The sequence below is a fragment of the Oncorhynchus tshawytscha genome, linkage group LG32, assembly GCF_018296145.1.
Source record: "Oncorhynchus tshawytscha isolate Ot180627B linkage group LG32, Otsh_v2.0, whole genome shotgun sequence".
Lineage (NCBI taxonomy): Eukaryota > Metazoa > Chordata > Actinopteri > Salmoniformes > Salmonidae > Oncorhynchus > Oncorhynchus tshawytscha.
In genome coordinates this window covers 10,044,974-10,072,311 of record NC_056460.1, presented here as the reverse complement: position 1 = coordinate 10,072,311, position 27,338 = coordinate 10,044,974, and the positions used below count along the sequence as shown (strand labels likewise).

The window sequence follows — 27,338 nt, the reverse complement described above, 5'->3', positions numbered from 1 at the left end:
ACTAAAACACCCTCCTCTCTATACATTAACCACATTTGTTTATGAAGGAGTCATTGCATTCATTTTCTATTTTGACAACCATTTCTAGACGGAAAACCACGCCCCCCTAGACAATGCTCCCCTAGAGACAATCCTGAAGTTTTTACTACAGAACATTGATAACTATATTATTGGATTTATTGTAGGATTTTGCGGGTCAACTCGACTGTAAAACGTGCATGATTTATAGCATAGGCCTACACATGAAATGTTCTGCTTCATCACCATTCAGTATGAATGACACATTTACTCTATGAGAAATCCTGATATCTGATCCACAGCATTACTTTTGCCATTAGCAGCTTTTACAAATACAGAGATTTACTCATTTTCACACCTAAATGTACCGACTACAGTACGCGCGCTTCTACTCTCTGCCTCTTGGGGGCGCACTTCGCTTTGCGACGTTCAGTCTAGGCGCCATCTTGAGGAGACCCCAAAACTGGTGACAACAATCTCAGGCGCATCATAATGGGATTACTAACCTCTAAATAAAATCACCTCAAACCGTTGTGGGTAGCAGACGACACCAGAAAGGAGAGGAGTCGTACACCAAGAGTGTATTACTTATCAAAGAAGACTGCGGCGTAGCTAAAGGCAACCTTGCCTGTAGCGAGATGGCTGGCTAGCTATCTATGCCAACAGCTGGTCTGTGTGCCGCTCCGGACTGAACCGTGTGGCCTGCTCGGGAGGAAGGGTGGTGACCGCGCAACATGCAATCCCGTTAATTTACTACAGAATCTAATTTGATTCAAAGACCCTGCAAATTGGATGCGACAATGCACGTACAGATATCACGCTTTTAAAAGTTAATATCGTTGTCTGGAGTGCTTACGACCCAGCTAGCCTGCTTGAATACAGTGCTGTCTTGCATTTCCTAAATTATTCCCAACAGGAGACATGTCATCCAACTGTACCAGCGTTGCGCCGGTGAGCGCTAGCAAAACGAAGACGAAAAAGAAACATTTTATAGGACAGAAAGTGAAATTATTCCGTGCAAGTGAGCCTATTCTCAGCGTTTTAATGTGGGGTGTCAACCATACGGTAAATGTGTTTTTGTTCATGTTCCCACGCTAGCTTGTTTGTCTTTATGGTGTTTTGAATAGCAAACGGTAACGCCATAGTTAGCCAGCTGCTTGATTGACCATAGTAAATTTTAGAGCTCATCCGTCGTCTAGTAGTCTGTAGTGTATGGGTGTTAGCCAGGTACTTAGTCTGATGCTTAGGTGAAAGCTGTTAACCCTTCAGTCACCATCCTCCCTGGTCAGGAATATCAATGTAGCAACATTCTAGCTAGTTGGTGTGCCAGTCGCGTGCGCTTTAAAAATGTGCAGCAAATATAGCTGCGACGTTGAACATAAACATTTGACATTACCCCGTGCACTATGCAGGAATTATTCGGCACAAGCTGCATAACGTCTTCTGTTCTGTAAGAACGTGGGATGTGTGGTGGTCTGAAGTGAGCTAGTTAGTTGGTTAGGGGAGGAGGTCGTGAGCACTGCTCCAACCAAAGCATCCATTCTGTCTAGCGCAGGCCAGAGAGGGGTGTGACTGTTGGAGAGCAGCAAGTTGCATTACGCCCCAACCGCAGCCTGACTGCCTATTGTTTTACAGGCATCAATGAATAATAAAGCGGCAAATCTTACATTTGCAGATTCTAGCCTGTATATATATTTTTTTAACCTTTATTCATGATTTAACGTGGTTTAGTGTGGAGTACACATTTGAACACTCAACCATAACAATAATAGGCTCACAGTTAGTCAAATTTGAGTGGGAAAAGTGACATTGTCTTCAACTCATCCTAAAAATACACTTTATTGAGACTGTTTTTCACCAAATGCATCAAGTTTCTCACTCGCATGAATGCAGCGATCACCAAATGCATTGCAGAGAGCTTCAAGGCTCCATTTTCTTGTGGCCAGCAGTAGTAGGCGAACACACCCCCTTCCCTGCTTGACTGACACCTCCAGATCAATGTCTGGCATGAATATGATGTCCCAGTTTTGGATTCGCTTCACCCACAATTTGAATAACAGTGCTGATGCATCATTTCACTTCCAATGTTTGCATGCATTTCAATATGTTGCCTACACACTAACATGTACATTACATTTTGCATGTACTATTGTCTGTAATTATTCTTTCTCAATTGATTTCCCCCTCTGCTTGCTGTGTTTTTGGTGAGCTTATTTTATGTACATTTCAATACCTTATATAAGAAAGATAAGGATAAATATAGACCATCGTCAAACAGGCAGTTCTTGTAGACCAGGGAAAGAATACATGCTTCAAATGGAGAAAACAATGGCATTAATTAACCAAACTCGCATATTTAGTGAAGCTGTAATAATCATCCTGTGATGCATTCTGCAATATTCATTATGGACAAGTTTAGTATGTGGTGGAGGCTGGGTGTAGATTCAAGGTGTAGGCGGCAGGCTAATTTAGGCGATTACAAGAAAGACGTCAAAAGAGCCTTCTCCTCAAGGCTCTCATAACCAGAATATATTTCATCTTGGTAGTCAGTCGTAACATTGTTCCGCTAGTCACAAAGCCGGATGAATTCAGTTCCAAACTAAGCTTTTGCTCAGAGAATACCTTTGTCAGTTGGAGCATATAGCCAAACACAGATTTAATTGAAGCTCCCTTCAAAAATATGGATTCAGTCTTGATGGTAGATAATGCCAGCCTTACAGGCTTTCCAACACCGAGAATAACCTACATCTTCAAATCTGATACGGGCCTTCATCAAACTTACAATAAAATCTGCCATTGAGCAGACACTTTTATCTAACACAACTTACAGTCATGCAGATGGGTGGTCCTGGGAATCGAACCCACTACCCTGGCTTTACAAGCGCCATGCTCTACCAACTGAGCTACAAATGACCACCTTCATCAAACCTTGTGTGTAGGTTGATTAGACATAATCCAACATATAGTCAGGATATCGATTGTGTCCGCCTGCTGAAGGCATTAAGCTATGCCTCTAATGACAAAATGAATATGATGATACTTTTGAAGGACACATTCATTTGGGCTCCTGAGTGGCGCATCGGTCTCAGTGCTTGAGGCATCACTGCGGACACCCTGGTTCAAATCCAGGCTGGATCACAATCGGCTGTGATCGGGAGTCCCATAGGGTGGCGCACAATTGGCCCAGCGGTGCTTGGCCGGTGTAGGCCGTCATTGTAAATAATAATCTGTTCTTCGTTTGACTTCTCTCGTTAAGTAAAAGGTTCAAATAAAAAACATTGACCAGAGCATAACCTGTTGGCATGGTAGACGGTGCTTTTTCATAGCATGTCAGACAGTTGAATGAGAGTCTATCCCTTGAAGTAGTCTCAGAGAGAGAGCCTGATATAACTCAAAACCCCAGCTCTATGAGAGGCTATGTCCTGCATATTCCATACAACTCAATGTGTTTGTGCTCCGTATGCTATTATTTTTCTACCTCAAGGTAACTTTCCCATTTCTCTCCTATTTTAGCCGCGTCTGTGTCTCCCGGATAAATTCTTGTCTCCTTTTTTTCTTTTGAAGCGTTTATTCACGTTCCCTCCCTGCCACTCCTCTTACTGTCTGGAGTTTATAAATCTATGGAGAGGGCTCGCTCTGGGAATCAGTCTGTTCCTTACAGTGAATCTGTCTCAGTAGATAAGCTCAACAGTGTGACAAGGGACTCAGCCAGAGAGCGCTGCTGTCAGTTCGCTTTGGTCCAAAGTGAATGATTGTCAGTAAATAGACACTGGTTCACTGCAGTTTGGTCTGGTGTGGGGATTAGTGTGTTGACCTCCTCTTCCCTGCTCTAGCATTCTATTCTGATCTCCTGCTCTTTCTATCGCCCCTCTATTTCAGATCAACGAGTTAAGTAACGTGCCTGTACCAGTAATGCTGATGCCTGATGATTTTAAAGCCTACAGTAAGATCAAAGTGGACAACCACCTATTTAACAAGTAGGTATCCCGGGTCCTAACTTTGCAACCTGCCATATCATATTACTGCCCCATATAAACTCAAACAAGAGGCCAATTTAGCTGCATTGTCTAAAATATATGGTACGGTACTACCTGAAATCTGCTAACACTATGTTATGCTACTGATTAGGAGAGAGAAGGTCTTGGCTTGGTTGGCCCAATTGTCTATGATGTGGTGTGCTTTTAAATCACGAGCCAGATCAAGTTCTTCTTATCACCTGTTAATGTTTTGACTACAACTCCAGTGTAGTGGGGATCGCTAGACCCATGGTGAGTTATGGGTCTAAAGGTAACTTTTTAACTCACCATGGGTCTAGCGATCCCCACTACACTGGAGTTGTAGTCAAAACATTAACTGAACACTTAACTGTGCAGCTTTGCAATGGAAATCATCCTCATAGTGAAGCACCTCTAGTATGCTGGTCAGGAGCTTCTCATATTTCCTTTATCTAGTCCAGTGAGTTCCTCAGACACTCTGACTCTGCTAAGGGACTAACCATAGATTTAGAGTAATAGAATGGACATGAACCTTCTTATGACGTGCTAACAGTCAGCATTTTGGTCAGGGAGTTGGTCAACCATGGTTTGCCAGTGCTGTGATAAGATATTGTGTAATGTAATGAATTTAGCTAGCCAGACAGTTTTAGAGGAATGATTCCATACATTTTGTCAAATGAACTGCCAATATGTCAACATTCCATTCAAACAATGCAATCAACCCACAGCCATAAACTGTCTGAAATCAGTTGATGATAGGACTTAGACACGTTGTAACGTAACAAGTACTGACATTGTGTCATGTAATAGCACTCGCAGCTTTCCAAGAAAAGACAAAATTGAGACAAGAATGGTCTGTTTACATATATTTTAGAAGCTATTTATCCGGATAAACTGTATGATTTATATGACTATTTTAGGTTGGTAATAAGTCTACTACACATCTTCTGATATATCACATGCCATACTTTTATTTTCCTGCCAAATCAGGATTATGCCTCTGGCGATCTCCACTACACTGGGGTTGTAGTCAAAACATTCATCGAACACTTAACGGATTATCTTTGCATTGCAAATCATCCTCGCAGTGAAGCACCTCTAGTGTAGTATGCTGGTCAATTGCTTCTCACGTTTCCGTTATCTGTTCCAATGCTTCCTCAGATGACATCAACGCTCTGACTGCTAATGGGCTAACACACTCTTCTATATTAACACTCTTCAACACTCTTGTATCTCTCAGAGAGAACCTGCCCAGCCGCTTTAAATTCAAAGAGTACTGCCCTATGGTGTTCCGCAACCTGAGGGAGAGGTTCTGCATCGATGACCAGGATTACCAGGTAAAATATGGTCTCCCGTGTGGAGATGTCTACAGGGGAAGAATGTAGGATGGGTTAACTGACGAGAAAGACCGTTTGAGGATGGGTTCACAGTAGCGAACTGAAAGACAGTGAGGATAGACGTTTGCTTGGCACGGCTCAGTGATGTCAAAAGGCTGGAGGACAGTTAAGGAGAGAGCAGATCAGAGTACCAGAGGGAACTCCCTGTTGTTCCCTGCCCAGTTTGACTCATTGCAGATTCCAATTCTTCCCCCAAACCAATGTAGTAAGTCTTTCTCTGGATTTCACCCTTCAACTCAATGTAGTAAGTCTTTCTCTGGATTTCACCCTTCAACTCAATGTAGTAAGTCTTTCTCTGGATTTCACCCTTCAACCCAATGTAGTAAGTCTTTCTCTGGATTTCACCCTTCAACCCAATGTAGTAAGTCTTTCTCTGGATTTCACCCTTCAACTCAATGTAGTAAGTCTTTATCAGCATTTGTTGACATAGAACTAAAAGACTGCCCCCTTTTTACTGAGTTATCACATGTAAACAGTGTGTGTTTTTAGTGTTTAGAGAATCATACCAAGCATGGTTTGTTACATTAAGTTAAACTATCTTGGTAGCCTTGCTAAATGGATCCCTATGTGAAGGTTTTTTTTGAGCTTGGAATAGCTCTGTAAATGAAATCCATTGATCCATGACTAACTCGTGAAGTAATTATGAAACATTTTCTTTATAGAGGGCTTTTCATTCACGCCAAAGCCTCAATTTTCTGCTCTGTATGTCTCTCCCTCCCCCGGGCTCCCTCCTGTGGTGGATCATCATCAGAACTCTCTGACGAGGAGCGCCCCGCTGAACAGCGACTCCCAGGGGCGCTTTGGCAACCGCTTCCTGTCCAGCTACGACCACCGCTTCGTCATCAAGACGGTGTCCAGCGAAGACATCGCCGAGATGCACAACATCCTCAAGAAGTACCACCAGGTGGGAGAGTTACCGCAGGCACAAATATAACACGTTAGAATTTAAAAAATGTATATTTTCTGTACAAACATACATGTAGTACATGTTGAAGGGAGCATGTTGTCCTCAAATATCGAGGACCTTTCAGTGTGGTGCTGCAGAAATATCTGCGAATTGTCCGATTTGACGGGACTATCCTTTTGTAATAGCTAACAATTATGCCGACGTCATTACTGGAGCTCTCCCACTGTTTCCTTTGCATTACTCATTCTCCTTCCTCCTCTCTCTCTCTCCTTTCCTCTCCCTATATTTCCATCCTCCTCCTCTGGGTCTCCTCAGTTCATAGTGGAGTGTCATGGCAGCACTCTGCTCCCTCAGTTCCTGGGCATGTACCGGCTAACAGTGGACGGGGTTGAGACGTACCTGGTGGTGACCCGTAATGTATTCAGCCACCGTCTCACCGTGCACCGCAAGTACGACCTGAAGGTAGGTGTCGATGTGCACACTAGCTTGGAGGGAACTAACTGGGAGAACACTTACTGGTAGTACACGAACTCCAGTAGGGCACTAGGAGCACACTTACAGCTGTAACACTGTTGGCGCTCATTGGGGTAAGGGCATTTATAACAAGCTCAATGCGTAGGGTGCTTGCAGAGTATTCCGGTTCCCAGTAGAACTCCAGCAACTTACTTAAGTCTAGATTTATAGACTATTTTCTGCTTATGTGATGTATTCTTTTTTATTATTATTCTTTTTACCTTTATTTAACTAGGCAAGTCTGTTAAGAACACATTCTTATTTACAATGACGGCCTACCCCCGGCCAGACCCGAACGACGCTGGGCCAATTGTGTACCACCCTATGGGACTCCCAATCACGGCTGGATGTGATACAGCCTGGAATCCAACCAGAGACTGTAGTGACGCATCTTGCACTGAGATGCAGTGCATTAGACCGCTGCACCACTCGGGAGCCCATTATTTAGAAGGGGAAATGGTTAAGAATTCTGCTCTTGTGGAAAAGCTCAGTAAATCTGTCTCTTTGTGCATGGGCAACAACACTGAGAATAGAGGCGTACATGCCTATTGACTCGCAGAACGTCGTTTCCCTTCACAACAAACACCTCTGTGGCTGACAGGCATTCTCTGGGGGAAACAATTCTGCTTTCTGAAATATGACAATGTTATAACCATACTGTCAAGTCCAGGAGAAACAAAGGGGGAACAAAGATGCAACGAATGTCTGTCTCTAACTCTGAATTCCGTGACATCTCTGTGAATGATCTTTTCTTTTTTTCTCTCTCTCATTCAGGGTTCCACAGTCTCAAGGGAAGCCAGTGACAAAGAGAAGGTGCGTTCATTTACATAGATACGATGATGATGAGAGGAGTGTTGGGGTACAATGACAGGAACCCAAAATAATTGTGTGGATCATGCTAAAAAAAAAAAGCATCAAACTAACCAGCTATAAACAAAACTCATTTACAGCCCAAAATACTTTTAGAAAAGTGCAGAAGTAATGATTTTTCCATCTAATGATAATGAAGCACAAATGAAATAACACATCCACAGTTGGGCCATGTCCGACTGCTGTCCATGCTGCGCAGAAGGGGAAGTCAAAAGGGGGTGAGTGTAGTCCATGTGGAATAGTTAGCTGTGTGCGCTAGTAGTATCCACCATGCGAGTTACATTACCCGCTCTGAAACCTAGAAGTAGTTATTTCCCTTCCTGGCTACGTCTTTTGTAGAGCGGTGCGTGATACTGCTTTGTGACTGCTGAGTTGTTGTTGGGAACAGAAGGTTGCTGGTTCACGCCCAGTGAGGGACAGACAGAACCTGGTGGGGCCAATGTCACTGGTCGGATTCGTACTGCGGACCTCTCGCTCAAGAAACCCACCGTCTTAACCATTACACCAAGAGGAAATAGCTGAAATAGTTGTTCTCCCTAAAAAGTCAATCCAAGGACAATGAGTGGAAACTGAATCAAATGACCCTACTTTTCATGCATCAAAATTAACAGCAAGAAAGACCTCTGTCATTTGTGCCAGTCTCTGAATATTTTGATTCTAATTTCTATCACTCTGCTCAGGCCAAGGAACTCCCCACCTTTAAAGACAACGACTTTCTGAACGAGGGCCAGAAGCTGCAGATAGGAGATGACAACAAGAAGTACTTCTTGGAGAAACTAAAGCGCGACGTAGAGGTAGGAGACATCTCACGGCTGCTCGAATTGATGTTGTTTTTATTCTCATTACAGTCGTCGTTGTTTAAATATCTGGGTAAATGGACTTCTGCACATTGTGTTTTTGTTTCTAGTCCTTTCAACCAGTTTCACCTAAGTACCTGTGAACAAAGACATGACTTTAGGTTGACAAAATGGAAGAATAGTGAGTTTAATGTCCTCCAGGGAAATTTCCCAAATTAACATTTGTTGCAATATCTGCCATCTCTCCCGTTTGTGTGCATCAGTTCCTGGCCACTCTGAAGATCATGGACTACAGTCTGCTGGTGGGGATCCATGATGTGGACCGGGCAGAGCAGGAGGAGATGGAGGTGGAGGCAGGAGGAGAGGAGGAGGAGTACGAGAACGATGGGATGGGAGGAGCACTCACCGGCTCCTTCGGCACCCCTCCAGACAGCCCTGGGAACCCCCTCAACTTTGGTGGGTTCTTCAGCCCTGGCGAGTTCGACTCCTCCGTGGACGTCTACGCAATCAAGAGCAACGACAGTAAGAGACACTCTTTCTTGAGTTTTGTCAAGTGATTTTTCTATGCAATTGTGCTATATTTGTGCTACTCTCTATCTACAGTGCTTCAGAAAGTATTGACACCTTGACTTTTTCCACATGTTGTTGTGTTACAGACTGAATTTAAAATGGATTACATTTGAGATGTTTTGTCACTGGCCTACACACAATAAATACCCCATAATGTCGAAGTGGAATTATGTTTTTTTCTAAAACATGTTTACTTATTAATAAAAATTGGAAGCTGAAATGCCTCGCAAAGAAGGGCACCTATTGATAGATGGGTAAAACAAAATACAGACATTGAATATCCCTTTGAGGAATGGTGAAGTTATTAATTACACTTTGGATGCTGTATCAATATACCCAGTCACTACAAAGATTCAGGAGTCCTTCCAAACTGGAGAGGAAGGAAACCACTCAGGGATTTCACCATGAGGCCAATGGTGACTTTAAAACAGTTACAGAGTTTAATGGTTGTGATAGGTGAACACTGAGGATGGATCAACAACATTGTAGTTATTCCACAATACTAACCTTAATGACAAAGTGAAAAGGAAGCCTGTACAGAATAAAACATAATCCAAAACATGCATCCTTTTTATCACTTAAATAATACTGCAAAAAAGGACCTGACGGTTGTCTAGCAGTGATTCACTTCTTGATGCACCCATCCCGTTAGCGGGATCATTTCCGTCAACATCCACTGAATTGCAGAGCACCAAGTTCAAATTAAATTACTAAAAATATTTAATTTTCATGAAATCACAAGTGCAATATAGCAAAACACAGCTTAGCTTGTTGTTAATCCGCCTGGCGTGTCAGATTTCAAAAAAGCTTTTCGGCGAAAGCATACCAAGCGTTTATGTAAGGACATCTCTCTCAGCAGACAAAACATTACAAACAGCTAGCAGCCAAGCAGATTGGTCACGAAAGTCAGAAAAGCAATAAAATGAATCGCTTACCTTTCATGATCTTCGGATATTTGCACTCACGTGACAGTTACACAATAAATGTTCCTTTTGTTCCATAAAGATTATTTTTATATCCAAAATACCTCCATTTGGTTGGCGCGTTATGTTCAGAAATCCACAGGCTCGAGCGGTCACGTCCGGGCTGACGAAAATTCCAAATAGTATCCGTAAAGTTCGTAGAAACATGTCAAACGTTTTTTTATAATCCATCCTCAGGTTGTTTTTACAATATTTTACAATACTAACACTTCCGGCGCCGACAGAGATGGCCGCCTCGCTTCGCGTTCCTAGGAAACTATGCAGTTTTTTGTTTTTTTAAGTGTTATTTCTTACATTAGTACCCCAGGTCATCTTAGGTTTCATTACATACAGTCGAGAAGAACTACTGAATATAAGATCAGCGTCAACTCACCATCAGTACGACCAAGAATATGTTTTTCGCGACGCGGATCCTGTGTTCTGCCTTACAAACAGGACAACGGAGTGGATTCCATGCAGCGACCCAAAAAAAACGACTCCGAAAAAGAGGGAAACGAGGCGGTCTTCTGGTCAGACTCCGGAGACGGGCACACTGTGCACCACTCCCTAGCATTCTTCTTGCCAATGTCCAGTCTCTTGACAACAAGGTTGATGAAATCCGAGCAAGGGTAGCATTCCAGAGGGACATCAGAGACTGTAACGTTCTTTGTTTCACGGAAACATGGCTCACTGGAGAGACGCTATCCGAGGCGGTGCAGCCAACGGGTTTCTCCACGCATCGCGCCGACAGAAACAAACATCTTTCTGGTAAGAAGAGGGGCGGGGGCGTATGCCTTATGACTAACGTGACATGGTGTGATGAAAGAAACATACAGGAACTCAAATCCTTCTGTTCACCTGATTTAGAACTCCTCACAATCAAATGTAGACCGCATTATCTACCAAGAGAATTCTCTTCGATTATAATCACAGCCGTATATATCCCCCCCCAAGCAGACACATCGATGGCTCTGAACGAACTTTATTTAACTCTCTGCAAACTGGAAACGATTTATCCGGAGGCTGCATTCATTGTAGCTAGGGATTTTAACAAGGCTAATCTGAAAACAAGACTCCTAAATTTTATCAGCATATCGATTGCGCAACCAGGGGTGGAAAGACCTTGGATCATTGTTACTCTAACTTCCGCGACGCATATAAGGCCCTGCCCCGCCCCCCCCCCTTTCGGAAAAGCTGACCACGACTCCATTTTGTTGATCCCTGCCTACAGACAGAAACTAAAACAAGAGGCTCCCACGCTGAGGTCTGTTCAACGCTGGTCTGACCAAGCTGACTCCACACTCCAAGACTGCTTCCATCACGTGGACTGGGAGATGTTTCGTATTGCGTCAGATAACAACATTGACGAATACGCTGATTCGGTGTGCCGGTTCATTATTAGAACGTGCGTTGAAGATGTCGTTCCCATAGCAACAATTAAAACATTCCCTAACCAGAAACCGTGGATTGATGGCAGCATTCGTGTGAAACTGAAAGCGCGAACCACTGCTTTTAATCAGGGCAAGGTGTCTGGTAACATGACTGAATACAAACAGTGCAGCTATTCCCTCCGCAAGGCTATTAAACAAGCTAAGCGTCAGTACAGAGACAAAGTAGAATCTCAATTCAACGGCTCAGACACAAGAGGCATGTGGCAGGGTCTACAGTCAATCACGGACTACAGGAAGAAATCCAGCCCAGTCACGGACCAGGATGTCTTGCTCCCAGGCAGACTAAATAACTTTTTGCCCGCTTTGAGGACAATACAGTGCCACTGACACGGCCTGCAATGAAAACGTGCGGTCTCTCCTTCACTGCAGCCGAGGTGAGTAAGACATTTAAACGTGTTAACCCTCGCAAGGCTGCAGGCCCAGACGGCATCCCCAGCCGCGCCCTCAGAGCATGCGCAGACCAGCTGGCCGGTGTGTTTACGGACATATTCAATCAATCCCTATACCAGTCTGCTGTTCCCACATGCTTCAAGAGGGCCACCATTGTTCCTGTTCCCAAGAAAGCTAAGGTAACTGAGCTAAACGACTACCGCCCCGTAGCACTCACATCCGTCATCATGAAGTGCTTTGAGAGACTAGTCAAGGACCATATCACCTCCACCCTACCTGACACCCTAGACCCACTCCAATTTGCTTACCGCCCAAATAGGTCCACAGATGATGCAATCTCAACCACACTGCACACTGCCCTAACCCATCTGGACAAGAGGAATACCTATGTGAGAATGCTGTTCATCGACTACAGCTCGGCATTCAACACCATAGTACCCTCCAAGCTCGTCATCAAGCTCGAGACCCTGGGTCTCGACCCCGCCCTGTGCAACTGGGTACTGGACTTCCTGACGGGCCGCCCCCAGGTGGTGAGGGTAGGCAACAACATCTCCTCCCCGCTGATCCTCAACACTGGGGCCCCACAAGGGTGCGTTCTGAGCCCTCTCCTGTACTCCCTGTTCACCCACGACTGCGTGACCACGCACGCCTCCAACTCAATCATCAAGTTTGCGGACGACACAACAGTGGTAGGCTTGATTACCAACAACGACGAGACGGCCTACAGGGAGGAGGTGAGGGCCCTCGGAGTGTGGTGTCAGGAAAATAACCTCACACTCAACGTCAACAAAACTAAGGAGATGATTGTGGACTTCAGGAAACAGCAGAGGGAACACCCCCCTATCCACATCGATGGAACAGTAGTGGAGAGGGTAGCAAGTTTTAAGTTCCTCGGCATACACATCACAGACAAACTGAATTGGTCCACTCACACAGACAGCATCGTGAAGAAGGCGCAGCAGCGCCTATTCAACCTCAGGAGGCTGAAGAAATTTGGCTTGTCACCAAAAGCACTCACAAACTTCTACAGATGCACAATCGAGAGCATCCTGGCGGGCTGTATCACCGCCTGGTACGGCAACTGCTCCGCCCTCAACCGTAAGGCTCTCCAGAGGGTAGTGAGGTCTGCACAACGCATCACCGGGGGCAAACTACCTGCCCTCCAGGACACCTACACCACCCGATGTTACAGGAAGGCCATAAAGATCATCAAGGACAACAACCACCCGAGCCACTGCCTGTTCACCCCGCTATCATCCAGAAGGCGAGGTCAGTACAGGTGCATCAAAGCTGGGACCGAGAGACTGAAAAACAGCTTCTATCTCAAGGCCATCAGACTGTTAAACAGCCACCACTAACATTGAGTGGCTGCTGCCAACACACTGACACTGACACTGACACTGACACTGACTCAACTCCAGCCACTTTAATAATGGGAATTGATGGGAAATGATGTAAATATATCACTAGCCACTTTAAACAATGCTACCTTATATAATGTTTACATACCCTACATTATTCATCTCATATGCATACGTATATACTGTACTCTATATCATCGACTGCATCCTTATGTAATACATGTATCACTAGCCACTTTAACTATGCCACTTTGTTTACATACTCATCTCATATGTATATACTGTACTAGATATCAGCTACTGTATCTTGCCTATGCTGCTCTGTACCATCACTCATTCATATATCCTTATGTACATATTCTTTATCCCCTTACACTGTGTATAAGACAGTAGTTTTGGAATTGTTAGTTAGATTACTTGTTGGTTATTACTGCATTGTCGGAACTAGAAGCACAAGCATTTCGCTACACTCGCATTAACATCTGCTAACCATGTGTATGTGACAAATAAGATTTGATTTGATTTTATATATAATCGATAATATTTCAACCGGACTGTACCTTCTTCAATAGGAGAGAGAGAGAAAATGTCTGCTTCAAGCTGTTGCGCATGCAAAACGCTGCTGACACCCAGCCATCCAATGACACGATGTGATCTTTCTCGCTCATTTTTCAAAATAAAAGCCTGAAACTATGTCTAAGGACTGTTCGCAACATGTGGAAGCTATAGTAAAAGGAATCTGGTTGATATCCCTTTAAATGGAGCGAAGGCAGGCAATGGAACAGAGAGCTTTCAGGGAAAAAAGCACTTCTGGGTTGGATTTTCCTCAGGTTTTCGACTGCAATATCAGTTCTGTTATACTCACAGACAATATTTTGACAGTTTTGGAAACTTTAGAGTGTTTTCTATCCTAATCTGACAATTATATGCATATTCTAGATTCTGGGCCTGAGAAATAGACAGTTTCATTTGGGTACGTTTTTCATCCAAACATCAAAATACTACCCCCTACACTCAACAGGATAACAACCAATTTGACAGAGCTTGAAGAATTTTTTTAATAACAATGGGCAAGTGTTGTACAAACCAGGTGTGGAAAGCTCTTAGAAACTTACCCGGTGTTTCTACAAAGTATTGACTCCGTGGTGTGAATACTAATGTAAATGAGCTATTTTTGTATTTCGTTTTCAATACATTTGCAAAAATGTCTAAAAACACGTTTTCACTTTGTCATTATGGGGTATTGTGTGTAGATAGGTAAGCAACCAGGAAATGTTGGAGCAATTTCTGTATAGTGCATCTTGAATTAACATTTGAAAATGTAACTAACTAATTTTAGAACAGACATCATGGGACAGCCCAGTGAAAAGTAATACTTGCTATTTATACACCTATTCACTGTCTTGCTCCTTGTGGTAGGTGCTGTGAAGAAAGAAGTGTACTTCATGGCTATCATCGACATCCTCACGCACTACGACGCTAAGAAAAAAGCTGCACATGCTGCCAAAACTGTGAAACATGGGGTGAGTAATGGACTAGATCTGACCTAACATGAAGCCAAGTGTTTAGGCTACAAAGATGCTAGATCATATAGTAGTTTCAAGTAGAAGATGATCTTGTGAGACGTGTTATGACATATAAATTGTAGTTGTATGTTCCTAATGTGCATATGTTTACACTTTACTCTGTTGTCCCTCCCTCAGGCCGGGGCAGAGATCTCCACCGTAAACCCAGAGCAGTACTCCAAAAGATTCTTTGAGTTCATGTCCAACATCCTGTCATAGAATCATCCCTCCTACCCCAGCCAATCACTACCTGTCATAGAGCCATCAGCCACACCCACCCCTCTCTCGCTCCTCCTGCCCCTCCCACCTGACTTAGCCCCACCCCTACCCTCCCACCCAGGGGACGACAGACTGAAAGGATGCACAGACAACAAGCCTGTTCCATTGACCCCCAGAGGGGGCGCCTGACTCTTTCTTTAAAAAAAAAAAGCAACGCTGTCTCTTTTCCTCCCACGTCCTACTCCCCGGTCTGAGCTCTCAACAAGGAAGGCTTGTGAAACAGAGTTCTATAGGATATTTGAGACCCTCCCCCTTATACTAGTCCTCAAGCCAGCACGGGAACTGTCTCACTAATGCCTTGAAAGAGTCTGCTTCAGCAGTAGGAGTCTGTTTAGTACCGTCTGTTCGTGATTATTTTGACACACACACACACACACACCTCTCACAGACACAGAAGCAGTCAGATCGCATTAATCTTTTGACCTAGTGGCCAACAGGCGTTTACAAACTCTGACTTGTCAGGAGATTCGCAGCCGACAGTAACAAAATTGGAAATGCAGGAGATTAATTAATATATAAGGGTTTTACGTAAATGAATGCAATATCAAAATGCATGGCTAAAATGTACATGACTTCGCCAGTTAGCTGAAACGGCAAACCACTGAACTTAGCATCTGAGCATTGACTAAAAAAAGAAAAAACATGTCTGAATGTTACGTTGCCATATTGTTCTAAAAACTTGACATTTTTACCATGAACTTGGAGGTTGGTAAAAGAAAATCCACATAAAAAGGGGAATACTAAAGCAAATTCTTGTTTTATTACCATAAGAATCGTTTTTTATATCTTGTTTACATTAATGTAGCATTTGTGTTTGTATAGTTGTTTTGTTATCGAGGTTAGATCAGAAAAGTTACTTGAAAAGGATTCATTACATATTAAAGGGAGTTATTGTTTTTTTTCCCTGAATCTAATTCATTTTCTCACCTTTGACTAAAAAAGATCATTCCTTCGTGCCTTGTAGAGGTGGTTTTAAATTAAGTTATTATAATGACCTATTCTGTAGAGAGCGCAGCAAAATTTCCGCATGAGACAAGTGTTAGACAATAGCTGTTTAGCCGCTCAATTCATTCAAATTAGTCCCTGGAAACTATTCTTCTCGTGAGATTACTGAATTAGGCTGCAGACTTCCCGGTTTTATTAATCCACAGTTATCATAATCTGATAATGTTAAGCCCTCATCTTTCATTACTTGCTCTGAAATGGCAAACCAGAGTCATTGTAACACTAATAGTCATTCATTTTATTGAACAGTATCTTAAGAAAAACAGTACACGCAGTGTTTATCATTTTCATACAAAATAGTGGGAATTGGTAGAGATGAGGGGTTGAAGCTGCAGAGGGAGAGGAGCTTTAATCCATTCGGGCCTTCAGGGTACGTGTGGTGATCTTGTCCTTCTCACTGTCAAAATAAGTAAAATCAAGGTACTGTCACTACAACATTGACCAGAGCGTTACTAAAGATCACCATCTAAATGTCATGTCATTTGTATGAATCCTCAGATTAATTACACATTTAGCAACTATTTAATCCAAAATGTAGGCAGTGGGAAAGGAAAAGTATAACTGTGCTTACATGACTTGCACGACGACACCCATGCCTGAAACGGCATCCCTGTCCACTGCATTCAGCATGGCTTGGGAGATGGTCTCAAACAGGTCCTCTGGTTCCTGCAGGTGTCAAAAATAACCATTGTAAATAGTTGACTATGTCTCTGACTGTCTTTATCACACTCAATGTATTATCTTACAATACGGGACACAATAACCTACCATGTCTGGCTCCCAGAGAGATTCACACATGCCGTACATCTGCTCTGAGCAAGTGCCGCTCACAACAAAGTCCTCTGTCACCATGGGGCAGCCAATCAGGTCCAGGGAGCAGATGAATGGCTCAAAGGTCTTGGGGTCCAGACCAGCGATCACAGGCTCAATGTAGTATGGCCCAAATCTGAGACAGCGGATTCACGCTTGATCAGTCACAGACTTGCCACCAAGGCGGAAGTGTAGACTTGTATATGAAATACTGTGCTTCTTCACATCAGTGAACTCACCTCCTCTCATAGAGCAGGTTGGAGACCATGCTCATGAATGTCTTAGGTTTGATCTGACGCCCCTCCTTCAGCTCATAGAGGTTCAATCTGAACTTGAGCCTCTGGGAACTGTTCGAGAAAGAGTGTGGATATTTAATATCACCTGCAAGGTCAATCTGTTGCACTGACCATCCAAATACTCTGGAACTTGGGAGATACGAGGTGCACTGATGGACCAAGGCACACTTACACTGTCTGCACGTCAGTAGCCAGACCAGCCAGGCCAATGTAGAGTCTGTCTCCCATGGGAAAGATCTTCTGGAAGTCGGTGGTCACCATCTGAGCCTGTACACCGAATCTCCGATCTGCTGCAATGGCTACACATTGCTTACCCTTCATCGCCATGACGGCGCCACCATTATAGGACATAATAGACTGGGGATGGAAGACAAGGAAGGAGACAAGGGATAGAAGTTAAGTAGCAATCGTGACGGGGACAATTTCAAAACCCAAACAACATGGTTTCCATCACTAACTATTGAGTTAATAAATTTGACGGGTGACCATCACTTGAAACATTGGTGAATCAGTAGAAACATTGACATATCTATTAGCTAGGAACGTCAAGATTATAAACTTCCATCAGACTCCCAAGTTGCATGAGGTTGTTTTATCCCTCTTCAGATAGCTAGTACTAACATTAGCTTGTCAGCTCATTCACAGACTAGCGTTAGCGACAATAATCCAGTTTATAGCAAACTAGGTTGCGAGTTAATGTGGTAGTTACGTTTGGAAAATGCCAAAGGCTAGTTATATTTTCCTTGAACAAGTTAGTTACCATTTCTGGTGACTTTTGGCATGGCTAGCTAACGTTAGCAAGCTAAATGCTAGCTACCAAACTGATTAGGCAGCCGGTTGCTAACGTTAGCTGAGCTAGTTTTACAAACCAATCTACGGACCACAAGTACTAGCTACATGCATACATTATTTATTGACAATCTTACCATTATGAATACGTTGAGGTGTCTTCCTTAGCCCTTGAAATATCTTGTAAATGTTCACTATTTTTAATGACTCCGGATAACAATCCCACAGTGACTACACGATTTGGAACAGCCGGAAATCAGTCAACCTTGCTGTTTGATACGTCATTCGGTACTACACGATGATTGGGTCTGTAAAAAAGTTATGGTTGGCCACCGTTGACGGTTGTGTTGGGGGAGTGTGCAAATGTTCATAGTTTGTTTGAAGCGTGCGAAAGCGAAACAATAATGGAAATAAAGGCAAGTTACAGTACAGTAAGCTATGAGCCTGTGACTGAAACACCAAACCACTGGAGATGGGCAACACTTAAATCCAGCATTATTATCATCCTATAAAACCAAAAGGATTCCACGATAGTCATTCAAAAATGTATGTCTACTTTATGATGATGCTGGTGACAGTGTGCCTGAGAATATCTGTATTTCGTCTTCATAGGACATTTTCAATTATGTAGTTCTCTGAAGGTGTATCAAAGCAGTAATCAGCATCACATACAACATGTCAACTCAAAGACGGTATTTAGTTTGTTAGTCCCCAACTCAAAGAACTTTAGGAACTATTTTTTATTAAGATCCACAATTCTTCTCCTTTTACAGCAATACACTAAAGATATCCAAGGAACATCATTTACAAAAGGGTTGTGTGTGTGTGTGTGTGATAAAAGTTTGAATAATTCTAACCATTATAGAGAACACAATATACAATTTCCACTTAAAACAAATCCAAGGTTGCTCATTCTATAAAAGGTGAGTGCTGGAGTTCTATGCTGGTGAATGGCACTGGTGAGTTTTGCCATTACAGAGGATCCTTTGCATTTCTTTAGTCAGGGCAATGACTAAGGGGCAGTTTCGCAGGGCCTGAGTGCAAATGCATGGTGCCTCTGCAGTGTCTGTTTTGTTTATTAAAATATAAATGAGTTGGCCGTCCTGGCAAACCGGTGCAGATATTTCAGTGTGGTAGCTGGTGCATATTTTTTGCTCTCTCCTCCATCAACCCATTCCTGCTTCTTCTAGTTCTCACCTCCTCATGAAATTCTTCTCCAGGGATGCGGGGGTCCTCTGTATGGAGTGGATGTTTCTCTTGACTCGGTCCTCCAAGGATGAGGTGGACGCACTCTCCAGCTTCATGTTACTGCAGGGAAGGAAGCAAGAGTTTTAAAGGACCAGACAACAGCCATTGTAAGCATGCCATACGTGCACTAATGTGTGCACGTCAGTCAGTGAGATACTTACTGGATAAAGCCAGCGTTGGGGTCATGCTTGCCGCCTTTCTCTTTCTCCCGCTCCTTCTCATCCTGCCGTTTGTAACTTCTAATGTTGATTTCACGCTCTTCGTCTCTCTGTTTGGCAAAGTCCATCATCTCTCTCCTCTTCTTCTCCAGCTCTTCAGCAGAGAGACATCTAAGAGAATATCACACAGATAAATATGGGGATAAGAAAACACTTTAGGATGGGGTTGTTCGATTACCATTAGTTCACTGATTGAACCCAGGTGTGATAATTGTATAAAACAGGTGCTGTGGACTCTTACTTGGTGGTACTGCTCTGACGCCTTTGGTAGCGATCTTTCTGTGGGCTGGGGGCTTTGGGACGCTGGAACTGTGGAACTTTGAACTGGTCTGTCCTATGGGATGAGTGGTTCTCTGATTTGTGAGAGGAGTGGTTGTCTGTCCTGTTAGAGGAATGGTTGTCTGTCCTGTGAGAGGAATGATGGCCGTTCCCGTCTGTCCTTTGAGGCGATCGAGAGCAGCTCCTCTCCTGAGAAGGGTGCCTCGAGTGGTTGGGGGGCTTCGAGGACTGATGATGCCTCCCAGCTGGAAACTGAGAAGAGAAATTAGGCGGTTCACATCTCTCTCAGGAGGATTCAAATAACTTTGAATTGATTGGACTAAGATAACAACGTTCATGGTGTCACTGTCAATATATAAAGATTGAGCCGTACTGACCTGTAGTCCATAGCCAGCTGGGACATTGCGGTGGTGGGAATGTGAGTGGGTTGTTTCTTTGGATTCCTCTTTAGAATGATGCCTAAGTAAAGATACATCACTCAGTTAACCCAATGAGTTTGTACTTCTAACCCTTTTAAACATTGTGTGTTTGTGCTACATACTTATGGGTTGTACCATTGGATGAATCTATTTCTTCTGCATCCGTAGGTGCTAACCATTAGTCTGTGTGATTATTAACGGCGGCTGAGCTAGAGAGGTGTTTGTGAGACAAGGGCGAATGTCTGTAGAGTCCGAATGGTTTCAGCTACCCATCTACGAAAGGCTCATGAACACGCACATGTAACAAGTTTTGTTCTGACGCTCACAAGCTACAAAAGGAGTCATTAGAAGGTAAGAGGTTCTTCTACATAGAAGATCATAGGAAATCCCAGGACAGTGTCTATAATACTGTGATAAATTCACATAGTTGTCACTGACTATCCATTTCCCAGTGAGCAAACAATTTCTGTACTTGCAGCATTAATATAAATTCATTTTTATCAGGTTTTTGCTTCGGCAAACCTTATTTCTTTATGGACATTTGTCAATTAACGCAACTACTTATGACAAATTGTTTTGTGTTCTACATGTAGCCCTGGTTGTCCTGAAAAGAAAATAGTAAAACACTTCACTGAGAGGCTAAATATAAGGGCTAGACATGCAGATAGACCCTGGGTCTCGACCCCGCCCTGTGCAACTGGGTACTGGACTTCCTGACGGGCCGCCCCCAGGTGGTGAGGGTAGGCAACAACATCTCCACCCCGCTGATCCTCAACACTGGGGCCCCACAAGGGTGCGTTCTGAGCCCTCTCCTGTACTCCCTGTTCACCCACAACTGCGTGGACGACACAACAGTGGTAGGCTTGATTACCAACAACGACGAGACGGCCTACAGGGAGGAGGTGAGGGCCCTCGGAGTGTGGTGTCAGGAAAATAACCTCACACTCAACGTCAACAAAACTAAGGAGATGATTGTGGACTTCAGGAAACAGCAGAGGGAACACCCCCCTATCCACATCGATGGAACAGTAGTGGAGAGGGTAGTAAGTTTTAAGTTCCTCGGCATACACATCACAGACAAACTGAATTGGTCCGCTCACACAGACAGCATCGTGAAGAAGGCGCAGCAGCGCCTCTTCAACCTCAGGAGGCTGAAGAAATTCGGCTTGTCACCAAAAGCACTCACAAACTTCTACAGATGCACAATCGAGAGCATCCTGGCGGGCTGTATCACCGCCTGGTACGGCAACTGCTCTGCCCACAACCGTAAGGCTCTCCAGAGGGTAGTGAGGTCTGCACAACGCATCACCGGGGGCAAACTACCTGCCCTCCAGGACACCTACACCACCCGATGTTACAGGAAGGCCATAAAGATCATCAAGGACAACAACCACCCGAGCCACTGCCTGTTCACCCCGCTATCATCCAGAAGGCGTTGTCAGTACAGGTGCATCAATGCTGGGACCGAGAGACTGAAAAACAGCTTCTATCTCAAGGCCATCCGACTGTTAAACAGCCACCACTAACATTGAGTGGCTGCTGCCAACACACTGACTCAACTCCAGCCACTTTAATGATGGGAATTGATGGGAAATGATGTGAAATATATCACTAGCCACTTTAAACAATGCTACCTAATATAATGTTTACATACCCTACATTATTCATCTCATATGTATACACTGTACTCTATATCATCTACTGCATCCTTATGTAATACATGTATCACTAGCCACTTTAACTATGCCACTTTGTTTACATACTCATCTCATATGTATATACTGTACTCGATACCATCTACTGTATCTTGCCTAAGCTGCTCTGTACCATCACTCATTCATATATCTTTATGTACATATTCTTTATCCCCTTACACTGTGTATAAGACAGTAGTTTTTTTTTTGTTGGAATTGTTAGTTAGATTACTTGTTGGATTATTAGTGCATTGTCGGAACTAGAAGCACAAGCATTTCGCTACACTCGCATTAACATCTGCTAACCATGTGTATGTGACAAATAAAATTTGATTTGATTTAAATGTAAATCAGATAAATCCTAATTAAAAGCCGAATTTTGCTGTGGTCTAAGGACTGATAGGATTAAACACACAATCTACCCCATTGCCGTCAACAATAGAAGCTGCGAGCTAGATTTGTAAACTATCACAAAATGCTTATAAGATCAAAACAGTTCAACTGAACATCTGATCATATTGGCATCTGTTCACCGCTCCCGAGAAACCTCTATTGAAGTTAGGTGCACCTGTGTTTTTTGTCTTCATCCTCAGAGCTTGAGCTCCTTCTCTTATGCTTCTTCTCCTTTCTCCTCTCCTTCTCTTCCCTTTTCTCCTTCTTGTCCTTCTTCCTCTTCTTTTTCTTGTCCTTCTTTTCAAGATTCTGACGCAGCTGAAAGGAAATAAAAAGTGAAAAACGGTTGCTACTTTAGAACCCAGCTATTACTACGGCAGGCTGAAACTGATTTCATTGCAGTTTTAGTGGAGCCATCCAATTGACCATTTCTTTGATCTTCTTCATTTTCACTGGGTTTGTCAAGACCTCCCTCCTCTTCTCCTCCTCTCGTTTCCTTGAAAAATAAGACACGTGTCATTATAATCAGCTCTTGGCTAACAGCAGAACATCAGTGTATGGTATAACAGTTGCTAGATGGACACACTAAATGGTAAAGAAAGAGACCAGAGTGACTGACTTGATATCAAACAGCGGGTCCTCTCTGATCTTGGCGGCCATGTCGAGGTTGGATGCAGGGGTGGAGGGGTTGAAGATTGAGCCAGGCAGGAGGCCGGTTTGTTCGGATGGACCATTCTCTGGCTCCTCAAACTGCTGGGTAATCTGCTTGTCGATGGGGCGGCCCAGCAGGTACTCATCACGGGACACCTGACCACCTGGCCCCTGGTACATCCAGTCCAACCGGTCATCTTTTTTCCTGTAAAACAACAACAAAAATGCAGTTGAGTGTTAGTGACTGCATCCAAGGGGAGTAATCTCTGTCCATTTATCTGTGGTGAGAGGGCACACTTAAATTGCTCTCGTTTTGATTTTTAAACCTAGACAGAACAGTGGTTTCTCTATCAAGGTGAGACCTATTACTTCCTCCTCATCACAAGGGTCGGTGAGCATTACTTTAGAGCCCCAGTCTGCTGAGCGAATCTGGTGATATCTTCTCGAGCTCGTTCCTCTCTCAGCTCCTTCTGAAGCTCCTCGATCTTCTTCGCCTCAGCCTCGTGCTTCTGTTCAGCCTTCCACACCCGCTCTATGTTTTTCATAGTCTGGGGATGCCAGCTCTTCTTCAAGTTCTGACAGAGATGAGGGAAAGTGATATTCGATATAATTAAACAGAACTGGGAAAGATCGCTACAATTGATCAATACAACCATTTCTGAATTCCAATTGTTCTTCTGGGAAGGTAAGGAATTACTACGTCTGAGTAACGTTAATTAGCTAAGTAGTTGTGTAACAACATAACTGGAAAAATATAAAATAAGCACACCGTCAAAACTTTATTTAGTTAGGGGGTCAACTTAGTTAACTAGTTACGCCAACTATAGCCATCGTTGTCGTGGCAGTGATGGCGTTTCGCTTCACTAAACACTAGTTCAGAAGTTGGCAGTAGGTGAATCAAGTGTTTTTGTGATTAGTTAGTTAGCTTGCTAGACATAAACAAAACAAACATGCGTAGCTAGCTAAGTTAGTTAGCTAGTTAAGCGCTAACGTTAGCTTTGTACGCTAATAATTTGCTCATACTTACGAGGTCACCTCCTCCCATCTTGACTTAGATCGTCCACTCGGTCCGATTGAGAAATAAGATGTGAATAAACGTGTCCTCTACCTATGTGGTTATTGTACTTGACAAAACAAATGTCTGTTATTATCTAAATAACATCGACAATTGCATGCTAGGCTAGCGTGATGTGTTTTTCATAGTACTTCCGGCCTTTCTGATCATTTTTTCCGGTTGTTCAAGAGTGCGTTATTCTTCTTCTTCTTCTTCGGCTTCATCTTCTTCTTCGGGATTAGGTTGGCGGATCGCATCCAACTTTCAAGGAGCATACACCGCCACCTACTGTACTGAAGTGTAAGGCCAATCACGGCCTAACTACAGTATATTAAATTCCCTTCGTTAGTCCTGTTCCTCTAAGAAAGTGAAATAGACCCCTAGACATCACTTCCCTCCCCTTTCCTTCCCCACTACACCACCAACCCCAACCCTGTCCAACCTCTCTGACCCTTTAACACAATCTCTCCCTATCTACATCATACAATTCTCAAAATATCAACACAGGCTCCACCGTTTCCTCTACTAAAACACTCATCACACAGACCTGTTTCATGTCTCCCTATTATCCACAACATGGCATTCAAACCTGTGTGCCCAAATCATAGTCTACTCCACACAACTTACTCTGTCCTACATCCCATACTCCCCACCTATTCCTTTACTGACCGATACACGCAATAAAATGGCCTCCCCTTACTACTAGCATCCCATTCCCTTTGCCAAAATGGAGCCATTTTGCCCGGATCAAGGACTTGACTTCCCAGCGGCCCAGTGGGACCTGAATATCTACCCCCTCTCTCCTCACAGCACTCTTAGTCACCAAATTGGTCACCAGGGCATCCATGGCAGATGTCCCTCTACTGAACGAGAAGAGGCTGGTGGGAGGAGCTATAGGAGGACAGGCTCATGGCTGATATGGAATTAATGGAACGGTATCAAACATATGGTAACCATGTTTGACTCCGTTCCATTTATCCAATTCCATTCATTACAATGAACCTGTCCTCCTATATCTCCTCCCACCAGCCCCCACTGTCCTGAACCTACTCTGTGCTAAGCTCATCAAACCCATAAATCCCAAGAAATACAGTATTCTACTCACTACCATCTTTTCCATCAATTTACACATGTTGGTTGTCAGTGCGATAGGCCTATAACTGCCCGCCCTAGTGGGATCTTTACCTGGTTTTACAAACAGCAATATCACCGCACGTTTCCACCCAGCAGGTATCACCCCAGTCTTCCACACCTTATTATACCACCCTAACATTGTTTCCAACACACAGTGCAGTGCATGCTTAAACATCATATAACAGACTTTATCTTCTCTACAGCTCTCCAACTCCCTTGTCATCTCAAACATAGAAAACTCTGCATCCATTGCTTCTCCTGACTCCCCTTTTCTCTTTAAGACATCTCCATGTCTCCTCTTACTCCCAGAATGCGTTCAACAGTGCAGCATTGTGGAACTGTTTTCCAAAAAGTAGCCATGAAAATGCTCTCTGATCTGTTTAACTCTCTCTCACACACACACATGCACACACACACACACACACACACACACACACACACACACACACACACACACACACACACACACACACACACACACACACACACACACACACACACACACACACACACACACACACACACGCACACACACACGCAAGCTGGTTCTAGCAGTGCATCTTATAATACATTATGATGAAGTACTGAATAAATAAACAACATACTACTTAATAATATGTCTCTTTTTATTTCCATAAAGAACATTTCTCTATTAAAATTACAAGCAAGTCTTAAAACCAGGCAATAGTACAGCAGTACTTAAATTATTACAAAGTATTGTTTAAATTCATATCTACTGCGACAACATACTACTGTAATCAATAAAATAAGATCACTTAAATAATATTTTAATCATCTTCAATCTGCTCCTATCTAACACATACAACTCAATAATAGCATTTCTGATGATAATAGAGATAGCCAGTAGGCCTATTTAGTACATGTATCAAGTGTTCCTAGGTAGGCCTGTTGGAAACGCAAAGCTACAAGGGGGAAATTCCGACCCGATTTAAACGTGTAGAAGGGAATTTAATTCCCTTTTATGCACTTTTCTCTCTACACGTATTCTGACCTTGAACTTAGGCATGAGAATAGCATGCTATTCACTTGCTATTTGTTTCGGTAGACATAAAGAAATGAAGGTGTAGTGGAGACCCCATACCCCATATTATTTTTATTTTTGTATTATTATTTGTATTTCTTTTCTCCCCCATTTCAATCTTGTCTCATCGCTGAAACTCACCAACGAGCTCAGGAGGCAAAGGTCGAGTCATGCGTCCTCCGAAACATGACCCGCCAAACCGCACTTCTTAACACCCACCTGCTTAACCCGGAAGCCAGCCGCACCAATGTGTCAGAGAAAACACCGTTCAACTGACAACCGAGCTCAGCCTGCAGGCACCCAGCCCAATGAGCGCAATGAGCCTCCCCCCAGCCAAACCCTCCCCTAATCCAGGTGACGCTGGGCCAGTTGTGCGCCGCCCTATGGGACTTCCGATCACGGGCGGTTGTGATACAGCCCAGGATCGAACCCGGGTCTGTAGTGACACCTTTAGCATTGTGATGCAGTGCCTTAGATGCTGCACCACTTGGGAGGCCCTCAGAAACACCATATTCTAACCTTGTCTTGACTTAATTCCCTCATAATTCCACCCCCTTTACCCGATGACATGATGAATAAGGTCGAGCTACCTGTTGGTTCCAAGCGAAACAACATCTACTTTATTTTTTCTGATAGAAGTAACACAATTCTCCATGCACTGTAATTTACAAATTGATAAGAGCTTTTGATTAAAGCTAGGTAAATGAGTAAGCCGTTTGGATAAGGGGATTGTAAATATAAGTGACAATTGTTTTTTGATCTATTTTACCTTGTGATAGCTGGAGACAAATGTGAAACCAGTCGTATGGCAGCAAACTGAAGCGTATCAACCTAGCCTATCATCTTTTCCACGGTGAAGTTTATGAAATGCTGGCCTTATACTGTAACTTGCAAGGGTGAAGTTTGGAGACCCAAGCTACAGGCTTCTGTGGCCATCCGCAAATGACTTCATAGCGCCAAACCTACCGAGTTGATTTATGACTTTTAGAATGTTTGAATTATAAACCCAGACTTTTTACTGTATTTTTTTCCAATCTGTTTTAATATTAGCCACTCTGCTTTGTGGTTGTTCCTGAGGATAGCTAGCATTAGTGGATCATATTAGGCTACCGTATTACAAATTGGGCAATAATTCGGGACATGTAAGCCTATTTGAATCATTATGGAACGCAGACCATATGTAGCAGTTTAAATCTGGAGCCTGGTGCACAGTTTACGACAAATGGACCGT

At 43.5% G+C, this 27,338-nt stretch overlaps 3 protein-coding genes across 3 annotated transcripts; 1 reads left to right on the top strand and 2 right to left on the bottom strand.

The window, feature by feature from the left end:
* Positions 1-438: 438 nt before the first annotated feature.
* LOC112245672 (phosphatidylinositol 5-phosphate 4-kinase type-2 beta-like) lies at positions 439-15,971 on the top strand. The gene is made up of 10 exons (XM_024413809.2): positions 439-1,083; positions 3,898-3,995; positions 5,254-5,350; positions 6,162-6,314; positions 6,633-6,779; positions 7,605-7,643; positions 8,381-8,494; positions 8,761-9,019; positions 14,651-14,754; positions 14,935-15,971. Exons 1-10 carry the CDS (start codon positions 940-942, stop codon positions 15,013-15,015), a joined length of 1,236 nt encoding a protein of 411 aa, XP_024269577.2. The 5' UTR covers positions 439-939; the 3' UTR covers positions 15,016-15,971.
* A 326-nt stretch (positions 15,972-16,297) lies between these two features.
* Positions 16,298-18,262, bottom strand: LOC112245683 (proteasome subunit beta type-3). The gene is made up of 6 exons (XM_024413826.2): positions 18,113-18,262; positions 17,359-17,543; positions 17,130-17,237; positions 16,849-17,026; positions 16,652-16,746; positions 16,298-16,477 (listed from the first exon to the last, which is right to left on the bottom strand). Exons 1-6 carry the CDS (start codon positions 18,113-18,115, stop codon positions 16,429-16,431), a joined length of 618 nt encoding a protein of 205 aa, XP_024269594.1. The 5' UTR covers positions 18,116-18,262; the 3' UTR covers positions 16,298-16,428.
* An 869-nt stretch (positions 18,263-19,131) lies between these two features.
* LOC112245682 (pre-mRNA-splicing factor CWC25 homolog) lies at positions 19,132-24,122 on the bottom strand. The gene is made up of 9 exons (XM_024413825.2): positions 23,905-24,122; positions 23,280-23,452; positions 22,846-23,082; positions 22,653-22,722; positions 22,402-22,544; positions 20,098-20,179; positions 19,683-19,972; positions 19,385-19,552; positions 19,132-19,283 (listed from the first exon to the last, which is right to left on the bottom strand). Exons 1-9 carry the CDS (start codon positions 23,920-23,922, stop codon positions 19,169-19,171), a joined length of 1,296 nt encoding a protein of 431 aa, XP_024269593.2. The 5' UTR covers positions 23,923-24,122; the 3' UTR covers positions 19,132-19,168.
* Positions 24,123-27,338: the final 3,216 nt, after the last annotated feature.